The sequence below is a fragment of the Amphibalanus amphitrite genome, unplaced genomic scaffold, assembly GCF_019059575.1.
Source record: "Amphibalanus amphitrite isolate SeventyFive unplaced genomic scaffold, NRLGWU_Aamphi_draft 000016F_arrow, whole genome shotgun sequence".
Classification (NCBI taxonomy): domain Eukaryota; kingdom Metazoa; phylum Arthropoda; class Thecostraca; order Balanomorpha; family Balanidae; genus Amphibalanus; species Amphibalanus amphitrite.
The window spans coordinates 1,677,411-1,690,112 of NW_024881512.1; the positions used below are offsets into that span (position 1 = coordinate 1,677,411).

At 48.4% G+C, this 12,702-nt stretch overlaps 1 protein-coding gene across 1 annotated transcript; it reads right to left on the reverse strand.

Moving 5' to 3' along the window:
* Positions 1–208: 208 nt before the first annotated feature.
* On the reverse strand, positions 209–3,694 carry LOC122386856 (inhibitor of growth protein 1-like). The gene is made up of 3 exons (XM_043376535.1): positions 2,947–3,694; positions 1,981–2,096; positions 209–1,905 (listed from the first exon to the last, which is right to left on the reverse strand). Exons 1-3 carry the CDS (start codon positions 3,284–3,286, stop codon positions 1,468–1,470), a joined length of 894 nt encoding a protein of 297 aa, XP_043232470.1. The 5' UTR covers positions 3,287–3,694; the 3' UTR covers positions 209–1,467.
* Positions 3,695–12,702: the final 9,008 nt, after the last annotated feature.

The following is a 12,702-nucleotide window of genomic DNA, read 5'->3' on the forward strand; positions in this document are numbered from 1 at the left end:
CCCACCAGTTACACTAGGCATCGGCAGGGGATATGAGCTGTGACGTGTGATACATGTCTGTCATACAACAACGCGGTGTCCTCATGAACGCTAAATGCACTTTTTTAATCACACGAGGACACAGCTGAACACTTGATGTACGTCAAATACTGATCTAACTAGTTCCGTGTTTGAAAACAGCCGGAAAGCCGAACAAATAAAGTCGAAATTGGTGCGGCATATGCTATATTCTTTAATGAACTTAAACAAGTATCGAAATAAACTTCACTTCTGTTTCAGCACGGATATCGACCATAGCGCCAACACATTGGTGGGAAGGTAAAAAGCCTGACTGAAGATATACCAACATCGACACACAAGAAACGTTTCGCAATCATCAAAAGAACCACCTTTTAAGCGACATCACGATGACAAAATAACAGTCTTCTAATACCGAATGATGACCTGCTAGGCACAAATAAAAAAGTAACGAGAGGCTGTTAGGTTGACCGAGGCTCCGTATGATACCGGCAAACGATGTCATCGTCTCAGATAATCTGCGGGACGGTAGCGATGGAACTGCATGTAACGTCGCAGTCAATAAACGCTACATACTATTCACAAGGCAAATTAAGGATAAATAAGACGCCAAATTGCGGAGCTGATAGCGGTGCATTGTTAGGCAAGTAGTTGAAAACATGGGCGGACGTTGTAAAAACAGGCCTGAGAGTCAAGAGAAGTCGAGATATAAAACATAAAACGCATCGTTATGTCAAATCCACCTGGATTGCGTGTGCCGTTTCACCGGCCTTGAATCGCCTTCTTACTCTGTGTCGCTGTTTTCGCTGAGGGGGCAGGGACGAATCTCCCCAAAGACGCCTCAGGACTAGTCGAAAAGTGTTGACACGAAAACAAGTAGGGTTACAAACAATTCAGTTTCGTTTTGAAATAAGCTGATACGTGGGAAATGAGCTCGAAATATATTATACCACTCAGTGCCAATAAGAGTAACATTTTGAACGCAATACAATGGTCGTGGACGAAAGGAACCGATACTATTTTTCAACGCATAGACATTAGACAGACAGTATCACTTATAAGCCACATTAAGTCCGTGCATACAATTGCTAGCCTGCAAAGACACCTCATGGGACACACACTGCTACGGTACCAGCAAGTGAACGTTACTGAGGTCACGCTGGCTGGGACAGCGACACACTCCGCCGGTGGAGAGAGGGTGGCTTCCTCCCCGTTCGATTGTACTCACTGACGGTCCACCCGGACGAACACGACCGTCACTGGAGGCGACTGCACTGTCACCCTCCGCTGCGGCCAGACTCGCCGAAAAGCCCTCCGATCCACTCGGCGTGCTATCGAGCTCTACATTTGTACAGTGTCCCGCCCCCCCCCCCCCCCTATCAGAGCCGCCCGGCCCCCGCAGGGCGCAGTCAGCACTCGGGACTGTCTCCCAGAGACGACTGCCGCCGCTCAGTCCCGCGTCGACCGGCCGCGGTCGCTGTCCTCCCGCTTCTGCTTGTTGTAGTGGTCCAGCTCCCGGAGGAACACGTGCTTCGGCTTCATCACGGTGGTGCGGTCACCGCGGCAGCGCGGGCAGTACCACTTGCCCTTGGGCTTGTGCACGATGTTGACGCAGGCGAAGTGGAACCACTCGATGGGACAGAGCTCGTTGTCACAGCCGATCATCTCGCCGAAGAAGACCTGCTCGCAGAGGCAGTAGGTGGGCTCATCGGGCTCGATCGGCACGTCCATCGGTGAGTCCTCGCGGCCCTGGCGCGCCTTGCGCTTGCGGCGCTTGGCGGCGCTGGCGGCGCGGCTCTGGCTGCCCTGGCCGGCCGACCCGGTGCCGCGCGACTGTTTGGCTGGGCGCGTCGGTGTCTCCTCCGCGTCCCTCGCGTCCGTGCTGTCCTCGGCGGCGGCGGCAGCGGCGGCCGCCGCCGCGGCCGAGGCCCGCTCGGCGGCGCGCGCGCGCCGCGGCCGGCGCCGGGGCAGCGCCGAGGCCGCGCTGGCCGGGGTGGCGCGAGACGGCGGCTCGGCCGGCGGAGAGGCCGACCGGCTGCCGCCCGACGGCGCCTGGTTCTCCTGGTCCTTGCCGTAATCTGGTGACAGGACAGAGACGGTGTGCTATCAGTACCGGGCGGAGTCACTCATGTCACAAACGTAGGATGCAGCCTGACTAATTACACCAATTGATTGAGTTAGGTATGCTAAGATCGAATCAAAATTGAAAACGGATAGTGCATTGAAAAGAGGCAAAGGTTAACTTGCGGGGAAATATACAATCAGTCATAAGCATACAGACGCCGAGACGTGTTGACATTATTCCCCGGCCATAGAGTTATGAGGCATGTGTTTGTGTATATGTGCGTACAAGGGTATGTCTGTCAGTTAGGCGTATTTCACTTTAACCCGTATTTTACCGCGACATTAATCATGAATGACCCATTTTATTTCCCTTCTGACTTTAGACACATAGCCACGAATCGTCTGTGGAGTGTCTGCTGTGGTCAAATAAAAATACGGGGGCGCGGGAGCTACTTTCAGACTTGGGGGGGGGGGGACACCATAATAAAGATCAACATAGGGTACCCCCAAGTCTAGTATTCTCACCGGTTTTAGGCCACTTATTTTTCATCCCTTGGCCTTTTCAACAAAGAAGAAAACATTTGCAAGGTCTGCAACTCGAACTCGAAATCGAACTGCAAAGGTCTAGCAATACCAGTAGACATTGGTCACAGTGAAATAAAAATGAAATACCCGCGAAAATAAAAAGGTAGGTACACAGCGCTGACAGTTTTCGGCATACTGTGATTCGGCTAGTGCTGTCCAGTTCCACTCAAACCACTTGATTGTGCAATACCAGAAGCAAGACCATAAATCCGGTGGACGTTTTAACTTTTAGAATGAGTTAGTGCGAACTGAGGCCCACCACAGGGGGCAGTGGCTCACCAAGGTTTTTGTAGTCGAGCTCGAGCTGACGGCAGCGGCCGTCCACCAGGTCGTGCACGCTCTGCAGCAGCTGCAGCTTCTCGTCGGCCGCCTCCTGCAGGGCGATCAGCGCCCGCTGCATAGCCAGCAGGCAGCGCGTGCGCAGCTGCTCGTTGGACTCGCGGCGCACGGCCGCCTGGCGCCGCTCCAGCTCACCCAGCACTGACTGGTAGCGGATGTCCAGCTCGCGCAGACGCGTCAGAGAGCGCTGCAGGTCGTCGGGCATGTTCTCCACGCAGTCCAGGTAGTCCTCCAGGTAGGTGGCCGAGTAGAGCGCCTCGCGGGACGCCTGGTTCAGCATGGTGGCGCCCGTCTGTCCGACCGTTCCCGTGTGCTTCGCCGACTATCGACAGGCGGGGTCAGGGGCAGTGTTCCTTATAAAAACACAACTAGGAATGAACTAGCAAGTTATAGCTAAGGCACAAGGCATGCAGTGCCCATCACTTAGAATGTTAACAAATCAGCCAGGCTAGGTAAATCATGTGAAATATTCAGCACAATTTAGGTGGCAAGCATGCCAGCAATGATGAGAAAACGTCCCTCCCCAGCAGCAGCAATAGCCACAGCAAATATGTTTGGACAGCTTTTGAAAACTGGGAAATGCCCAATGACACTGTATAGTGTATAGTGTATAGGCTGTACTTTGATCAGACAATTAACAGTGCTCGCAGTGCCGTCTATATGACTATTTTCATTTAATATCTCCTGGTTATACAACTTTGTGATAATGAAGAGCTTAACCCGCGAGTTGCTGGGGGGGGGGGCGTTAAACGCCCCCACTTTTTTCGCCGGGCCATAGCATAAAAATGGCGCGCCGCAGGCGCGCCAAATTTTGGGTACCTGTAGAGAATCGATTGAAGTTTATTGTGACAAAGTTTCAAAAAAATCAGTCGGAAAATTTTTGAGATATCGAGGTTTTAGTGACGTCATGATTTCTGAGTTTTCGACCAAAAACGGCATATGTTCAAAAAATCTTATAAAATCACAGAACAGACATACAGGCATGCCGTAAACGCTATTAGACTGCCAATACCATGATCAATCAAATGGCTATCTTCAATTATTGATTATCGTTCCGCATTTTCCAAAATCTTGAACTGAATCTTGGCAATTATTCGTGACTATGATACATGAATTTCTTAAATTGAACTTTTTGAGCCAAACAAGTACACATATGATAAAATGAATGTCACCATCGTGTTCTACGCCCCAAATTACCTATAAAACATGTGTCACAGGCTGCGAATATCAGTTTTGATTTTCGGGGATATGTGCCTACCCGGTTGACCTGACCTTGACCCTGACCTATGCTTGACTGACCCCTATATGGAGCTGACACTCTTGTAGGCCTTATAAGATGGATTGTGCACCGTTTTGACAGAGTTTATGGCGACAGGCGCCCATTGCGAAGTCCTGAAGTCCATGCTACTGAAAGCCCGATTTCAGGTGTTTGACCTGACCTTGACCCGACCTGTGACCTCAAAATTCAGCTTTAAAGTACTCATCTGAAGCGTCTCGTCGCGCTCTTTCGTTTGCCGCCTCGTGCGTTTCGCTGCGCCTATTGGTTCTCGAGTTATCGGCTGGGGGCGTTTAACGCCCCCCCCCCCCCCAGCAAACGGTGGGTGGCGAAATACCCCAGCAACTGCCGGGTTAAACATGAAACCAGACATAGCAGATGATTTATTGTAGGTACTGGTAGTTGCCTTATTGAACTACTGTCATCAGAGTAAAATTGGGATACAATACAAGGATAGAATTGGCAGTTTAAATAAAATGATATCATATCATGTTCCAAAAGATCCATATAAACTGACAGAGGTGTCCATTAAGCATGTATTTCAGGTAAGATAATTATAAACAGTTTATCTGTCTGTCTCCTACTTATTTTCCCTTTGAAATTTAATGCAACTTGTAGGCTGAACGTAATACAATTTGATCATAGATAAAGCTTACTGTTGTGTTAGAAAGCAGGAGAGTACAATAAATTGCTGTTTTTTATAGACAATTCTGATATTGACTCAATATTGAATCAACAACAGATATTGACCAGCCTAGCTACTTATCTTCTAGATGAAAAGAAAGCCAAATACAAGAAAGCCATGTACTTGTGTGCTCTTCTTCATGTCAAACTTAAAATTACCCATAATTATCAATAAACAGGCCACTGCTCACAAGCAAGGAGAACTAACAGCAGACCATAATCAAAGGAGAGGGCAAAAGGAGCATACAAACCTCTTGGAAGTGCTCCGGAAAGAGGCAGCTTAAAATGATAAAACTTGTCAATCTATTTGCATGGAAAAAAATCTAATAAATTCATTTGTATTGCATAAATAATTTTATGGACAGGATATCAGAGGGCAAAAACAAGCTTTTAAAATGTTAACAGCTTTTAGGGCTAAGGATGAGAAATCACCCCTCAAACAGCATCTACCCTTCTTGTTCTGAATCTAGTTATATCTTAACAAGGATTTTTTAAATAAAATAAACATAATGGCAGCTGGCAATGTTTGATAAAGTCAAGATAAAGTCAAGATGAGGTCCTACATAAAGTCCTAAGAAGCTTTCAATGATAGGTTTTGCATATTCGTACATTATTTGACATCCTGAATAAAAAAATGATACTTGCATGTCTCGCAAAAACAAAATAACAACATGACACCAACCAAAGCCAAGGCCGTATAAGACACTAAAGCCAATCTGAATTAAAGTCAGTAGGAAGGTAGCTAAACTAAATCCCGACCATTATCAAGTTTTCTAAGGGCACAGCATGAGCATGCATCAGCAATTGCCAATTTATTGAGATCAAACGCTGAAACAGGTCAAAATACAAATCCACTTAGTTACCTACCAAGAAAAACGTTACTGATATACAATAATTGTCAAAAAAAATTACCAAGATAGCTTTGCCCTATATCAATATACACAAACACCCGGAATAATAACCCACCAACCGCCTTAGCCACCTATAGAAAAATAAAATTCGAACGTAAATTCGAATGGCGCACCCTAGGCCGCAATCGTCCCCAGTAATTGTTCAAGGTTTTAATAATTAGGCATCACATCTTGTTAGGAAACTAGAGTGAAAACTTATGGCGTCATAGCCCAGTTGACGTCATCAAATTCAGACTCTATGGGAGCCAGAGGCCCAGAAACGAAATGATAGTATGTTTTAGGGCCTTCAATAATAGCATTGAAAGGTGCTGACTGCTGAGGCCTGAGTGGTTGCCACGCTCCAATCAGATAGCACCTGTGGCTGTCAAATTACGATAAGTGCCATTCAATTAAAGGGACCCTCCCACCTTCAAAAAAGTTAATGAATTGCCATGAAAGTGATGTCGCTCGGTTCAGAAAGAGCAAAAATGAATATCTACCAAATTTCATCGAAAAATATTCACCGGTTTTCAAGATATTAGACTTTTACTTTTGTTTACTTTTTGGGATCTCCGCTGTTCCATAGCGACTTTATTTGAAAGTGCGGCATTTGTTGCGCGCAAAGCAGCATATACCACCGCGTGCTGCCAAACGTTTTAGGAAAAGATTTAAAAATCGTTAGATCTCCGCTGACGTCACAAATTCTAAGGGGGCATACCAATGCATTAGCCCCTTAGAATCCGAAAACTGCAAGTTTGAAATTCCATATCTCCGAATTAAAGCATTTTTCGATGTTGTGAATGCCCAAACCGGTATTTTCAGGCCATGGCCACCAATTTGGCTATCTCAACTCAAAACTAATGTTAAGGTGGGAGGGTCCCTTTAGGTGACGCGGTAACGCCAGTCGCCACACTGGCGGATCCAGAAATGAGAAAGGTCTTGGACGCTGCGGGTCGGGCATACCCCGAAAACGTTTCCCAACTTAAAAAACTAATCGGATCTCCATTCCTTGCGCACTGCTACGCAGTGTAAGCAAACTTTTCTTCACAGAAGTTGTTTGGTTTTCGTTTTTACCCCTAAAAAACGTATATTTTCGTCAATTCGGGCACAGCAGGGGGGGGGGGGGGGGGCTGGATCTGCCAGTGTGACGCCAGACATCGCAAAATAAATTTAGAAAATGCGGATCGTCGGATACCCTTAGTGAGGGCTCAGGGCAGGCAAACAATTGCTCATATACGGAAACCCTCACTGAGGGGCGAGGGCGAACAGAATGCAGACTCAGAAGTCAGAGGCGGACACTACCAGACTTGGCGAACAAATACACCAGACGGACACTGCAACTGGGGGCGGGCAAATACCTACTCGCACTAAGAGACGGACATTGAGGGGGCGGAGAAAGAGCGGCTCATAGACGGACACTGTCACTGAGAACGGACAAATACTCCCACTCGCCAATACCGCGGCCAGAGACGGAGCTTAACATTAAAAATTGGGCATGGTGCCATGTCTTACTTGCCTCCCCCCCCCCCTCCGTGGTTGCCAGCGGGTCCAATGGAGCAGTTTCGATTACTTGTCCCTTTTCTTTTCAATAGCTAGTGGGAGGCACACATAAATATTTATTGAACATCAACTTTTCCAGCGATCCACATTGGATAATAATACCGCATTAGAAATGTTATTCGTTTTGATGACGGGCTATCTGGTGAATGCACCTAATTCGACCAAATCTGCACCAAATTTCTTTTACAATAAATATCTTCGAAACATCGATTTATTTAAGCGTTTAATCAAAAATAATGACTGATGATTTAACAAATTAGGCATATACTTAGCATCTGTGCAGCCCAAACTGATATCTTTTAAGAAACACACATAACACAATCTGACCAAATCTGCACCAAATATGCACATAATCTGCACCAAATGTGTACTAGTCAGTGGCCATCGTGAAAACGGCTATTATTGCCAATAATGTTTTTCATAAACTAAATAAAACGATGAAAATATCCTTAGAATCATATATTAACATACCTAAACAAGAACATTTATAAACATTTATAAAAAAAAAATACCACCAGCATTAAACAAACATTTATATTAGGATAATGTTTATGACAAAAAATATGAAAATTAACCCGCGCCCCGTAGGGCTACCGGCGGACCCTACCACCCGTAGGGGGGGGGGGCCGAAACGGCCCCCCCTTAAGATCTCGGAAAGTTACCGGCCGATTTTCAAAATTCAAACGGCGTTCGATAGCCCCACCCGGGAACTACCTTGTGACCAAATTTCATTGACCTAGGTCAAACTGATGACGTCACAGGTCAGGTCAAAGGTCAGATTTTCCCCGTTCACAGGCAATTCAAGAAATGTGCTGTGAAAGCGAGTAAATTGGTAATTTATTGAAAACCATCGATGGTACATTGTTCGTCAAACACATACTTTGCTATCTGAGGTCACTGATACCAGGTCAGGTCACAGCGAGGTCAGGTCACCGGGGGTCACAATATGAATGTGTCGTGTGATACATGTTTTATGGTCCATTTTACATGACAAATGCGATTGTGTGGGTTAGGCAGCCTTTGGGGCCAGCCTAGGTCACGTTTTGGTGAAGGTCAGGTCAAGGTCAGGTCAAATTAGGTCAAATTTCAAAGTTGATATTTTTGCATAAAATGGGCATCGATTCGATGCAGCTCGTCACGGGGAGTCTAATGGTGGTCTTTGTTTTGCTCTACGAGTTCTAGAATTGTCAAAAATTGAGTTTGAAAATTTGACGTCATCATTTTTGAACAGTTTTTTCGCTATAACTTGGCCAAAAAACGAGGTATCGATCTGAAATTTGGTATGTAGATAGAAGACGGTAGGCACTATCACATATATTCCGTTTTTTTCGAAACTTAAAAAACTTTTTGGATTTTTTGGCGAATATATCCAAAAAAATGCTTTTTTGATTTTTTTGGGCCAAAACTCAAAAATTTCAAAAATTCGAGATAGCAGTTTTGTAGCCCTGTCAATTTACACCTTTTATGTCTTGATCATTTTTCTGTATCTTCAAAGCTGTAGTCCTGACAGGTCTTCTCGCGAAGGTCTTTTTTCGGTCGAAAATGACAGAACATGACGTCACTCTGACGTCATTTGTGGCCAACCTATCATAGCCTCTAGAAAAATATTTGGTTACAATGTGTAAAATAGATGCCCGGAGGGGTCCTGAAAGTTTGGTGGCGATATCTCCAGCCGTTTAGGAGATATCGACCGAAAAGGACAGGGGGGCCGTTTCGGCCCCCCCCCCCTACGGGGCGCGGGTTAAATACAAGACATCTTTAAATACGGCAGCCGCATAATTAGCCACGCGCTGTGGAATGAAGAGCGTGATGATGGCAGAGTCAATGATCCGCAACATTGTTTCAATTGCATTTCAAAATGAATTGATCGAATAAATCTCGTGTTAGGGCCTTTCTGACCCCTAAAGGCAAAAGCGTCACATTGTCCCAGGGTACAAGTGCCTATATAACTATAACTAATATCCTATAAGCAGCATGGTTTGAGTGGTCGTTAATTGTCAGGTAGGTACGGGAACGTTACCGATGAGCAAAAACGACCACATGGTGCTCTGTACAACCATATCAATATTTACAACTTTCTAACCGCCGCAGAAAACGTGAACATGTGTCGCGAAAAGTCTTTTGAAAATCACGACTGAAAGCAACACAGACCAAGGGATTGAAAATAGCATTTACGCCTCCGCTGGCTACCAGAAAAATGAAGAGGCGCATTCGTGTCACCGGCATCAGTATGCACGTGAACTCGTTCTTGTAGAAGACCACCGCCACGTACGGTGTGAACGAGATGAAGAAAGTCAGCAGGAAGGCCACCAGGGTCATGGTGGCCACGATCTCGATCCGGCCGCGCCGGGGGGCCCGCGCCGGCCTGCGGGCCGCCCCAGTCGCCGGCGGCCGGCCGGACTGGCCGCCCGCCGTGCCGGATAGCGCCGTGGCCGAGAGCACCACTCCGTCACTGACGCTGGTGCCCGACAACTGCGGCTCGCACATGACCCCGCCGGCCGGCCGGGCCGCGCCCCCGCACCGGCACGGCGCCGGCACTGAGCGGCGCCCCTGGCCGCCCGGCTCTGTGTGGCGCTGCCCGTGCTCCGCTCTTCCAGTATCGCCAGTCCCAGGCACATCACCGTCTCTCCTAGCTTCGTGTTTATCATCTTCATAGCGAATGGAGGATGGCGTCGTATCCAGCTGCCTCGGATGCATGACCGTTTGATCTTGCCTCAGAGACTCCCCTGTCACCGCCCCCTGTGTCGCACCCGGTCCCAGAAGGCGCTGTCCTGGCGGCGCCTGCGCCCCTCTCCTCCGCGTCCGATGGCACATGCTGTATCCTCGTGCTTTGTCCTCTTGTCCATCTGTCGGCTGGCCACCGTGCTGCGACTGGGCCGGGCGCTGCAGCTCCAGGGTCTCAGAGATCTACGGCAGCACCGGGTGCTGTCTCCGCCGGCGACTGAAGAGCCGCGGATGGAGGCCGAGGCCGCGCAGGGTGACGGCCGCGGCCGGGCAGGCCGAGGTGGCAGGCCCCGGTGTCTGCTCTGACTGTGCTCCGTTCAGCCGTGTTCCACCCGGCTGTGCTTCGTTCGGCTGTGTCCGGTCCGGCCGCGTTCCGCTCGGCTGACGTATAACGCTGGCGTGATTGTCCAGACGTTTGCGGGAGCAGATGGTCTTCGCCAGGATGTTGGTATAGCAGAATGCCAGGATGACGAACCCGACGATGTACTCGGTGATGATGATGGCCCGCTCCCTGACGCTATCGGCGTCTCGCCGCTCGCCCACCAGGTTGATCATGTAGCCGGCCGGGGTCCAGGCGAGGAACGCGCCGCAGGGACGGTAGTAGCCCAGCCCGGTCGCCACTCTTCGGACGCAGGTGGGCAGCGCCGCCAGCGCCGTGAATAACAGCATGTTTCGCTTCCGCAGCGGATAGCTGTGCTCACGAATCACTATCAGGTAGCGGTAAGCGGTAATGGTCACCAGCAAACCGAAGTTGAAAGAGGTCGTGGTGTTCACAATGTTGAATCGCATCTGACAGAATATTGGGTTGATATGCAGGTTCAGATCCGCTTCCATGGCCGGAAAGCAGGTCCAGAAAAGCTGATTTGCACATAAAAGTGACACCAGGTAATTAGAAAGCGTATGCAGTTTCTTATTGACGATTATTGTGATTAGCACCGACATGTTCAGGATTACTGCCAGCAAGATGCAGACGATGATCAGTAGAAAGACGGCGTGAACGGTGCCTTCTGAGATCGTCCTGCTGCTCTCTGAGGGAGCAGACCGGTCCGCCCGGCTGCCCGGCCCGGCTGCAGTCCAGCTGCTGCTCGACCTCCAGCTGACACTCGCGGCTCAGTTCGGCCCCCGGACCTCCGCTCCCGGACACGTTATAGGCGCCCATGCTGCCCCCTCGGCGGTCACCACAGGACTGCTGCCGACCGCGCCTAACGGCACCCAGCGAGAAACGAGGCGGGGCGCACCACCGTTGCACCGGTGACGAGCTGTATCCCCCCCCCCCCCCGGCATCGACCCGTCTCGGCCGAACAGAAGCTATGTAGCAAACGTGCTTCTTTCAGTTCATTGAAGTACGAGTATGCGGTCGCCATTAAGTCATTTTGTAGATCGGTATTAGCAAAACATTTATATCCGTGTGGGAATCAATAGAAGCATCATCATCGAAAGGAAATTAAACGTCATATTCCGGGTTTCAGGATCCGTATTGGCTTTAAAAATGGTCTTTTGATGTTTGATTTCAAGGACACAAATGATTAATTGTTCGACTTGATAGCACGTCACTCAGATGCACAACGTCATATCAGAGATTTTAGGGGCTGTGCAGTAATAAAATGTGATCAAAGCTACAACTGAAATACCATAAAACATAAGGTGTCAATGTAATGTAACAACATGCTTAGCAATAGCACTAGGTATATCATTTTACAATGCTGGTCACATAACTATTGACTAGTGTTTCCGAAAAAAAAAAAAATGATCCGTTCCATTATCACAAATGATGTGATTATGTGAAATGATCTCCATGGACGGCGTTCTCTCTGAGACTATTTGTACCTAGCAGGTGTTTGTGAGTCAGAGACATGTGTAATCTATTTGTAAATATATACTTACCTAAACGTCATGTATTTTGCCAGAAGAATGCATACTAATTGGTACGCATCGCCGCTGAAGTGTTGTGTTTCGAGGGAATTTAAGGAATTAAAAAATCAGTGGCCGAAGGTTGTCATCGATTCCCAGGCTTCGATAGTAGTACCTACTTACCGAATTCGTTGCGGACTTTGTCTACATTGAAGGTAACTAGTACCTACTACAACTTGAACTAGCAATTCTGTGAGTCGAAAGCGTACGCTAGATAACACAAAGCTAACTCCAAAATCCCAATCCGTATTTATCTCCAGCCTCATGTCGTGGCTAAGGCGTAGGAAGCGTCGTCAACCCGCCTTCAGCACCGCCCGCCCGATCTTTTTACTCGCTAGATGGCAGCACGATCTGACGCCTGAATGTATACTGCACCGCAGGACAGCGGCCCATATACGGTGAGCGCGGGCCGCGCACGGTTCTGCAATCTGCTCCCATGGGTGCGCGTGGGGGAAGAAGGGAGGGATGAGTGGTGAAGGGGCATGACCAACGCTTCGGCCTTCGGGTCACGCAACTCAATTGCTTCGAAACAAAATACCTACGATAACAGACGGTTATTTACCTTGCAGTGATGTGTAGGTAGGTATAGGTAGGGCATGGCTTTACGCATTCTCGCGGCCCCATTCCACAGATCCTGCACTTTAACTGTCA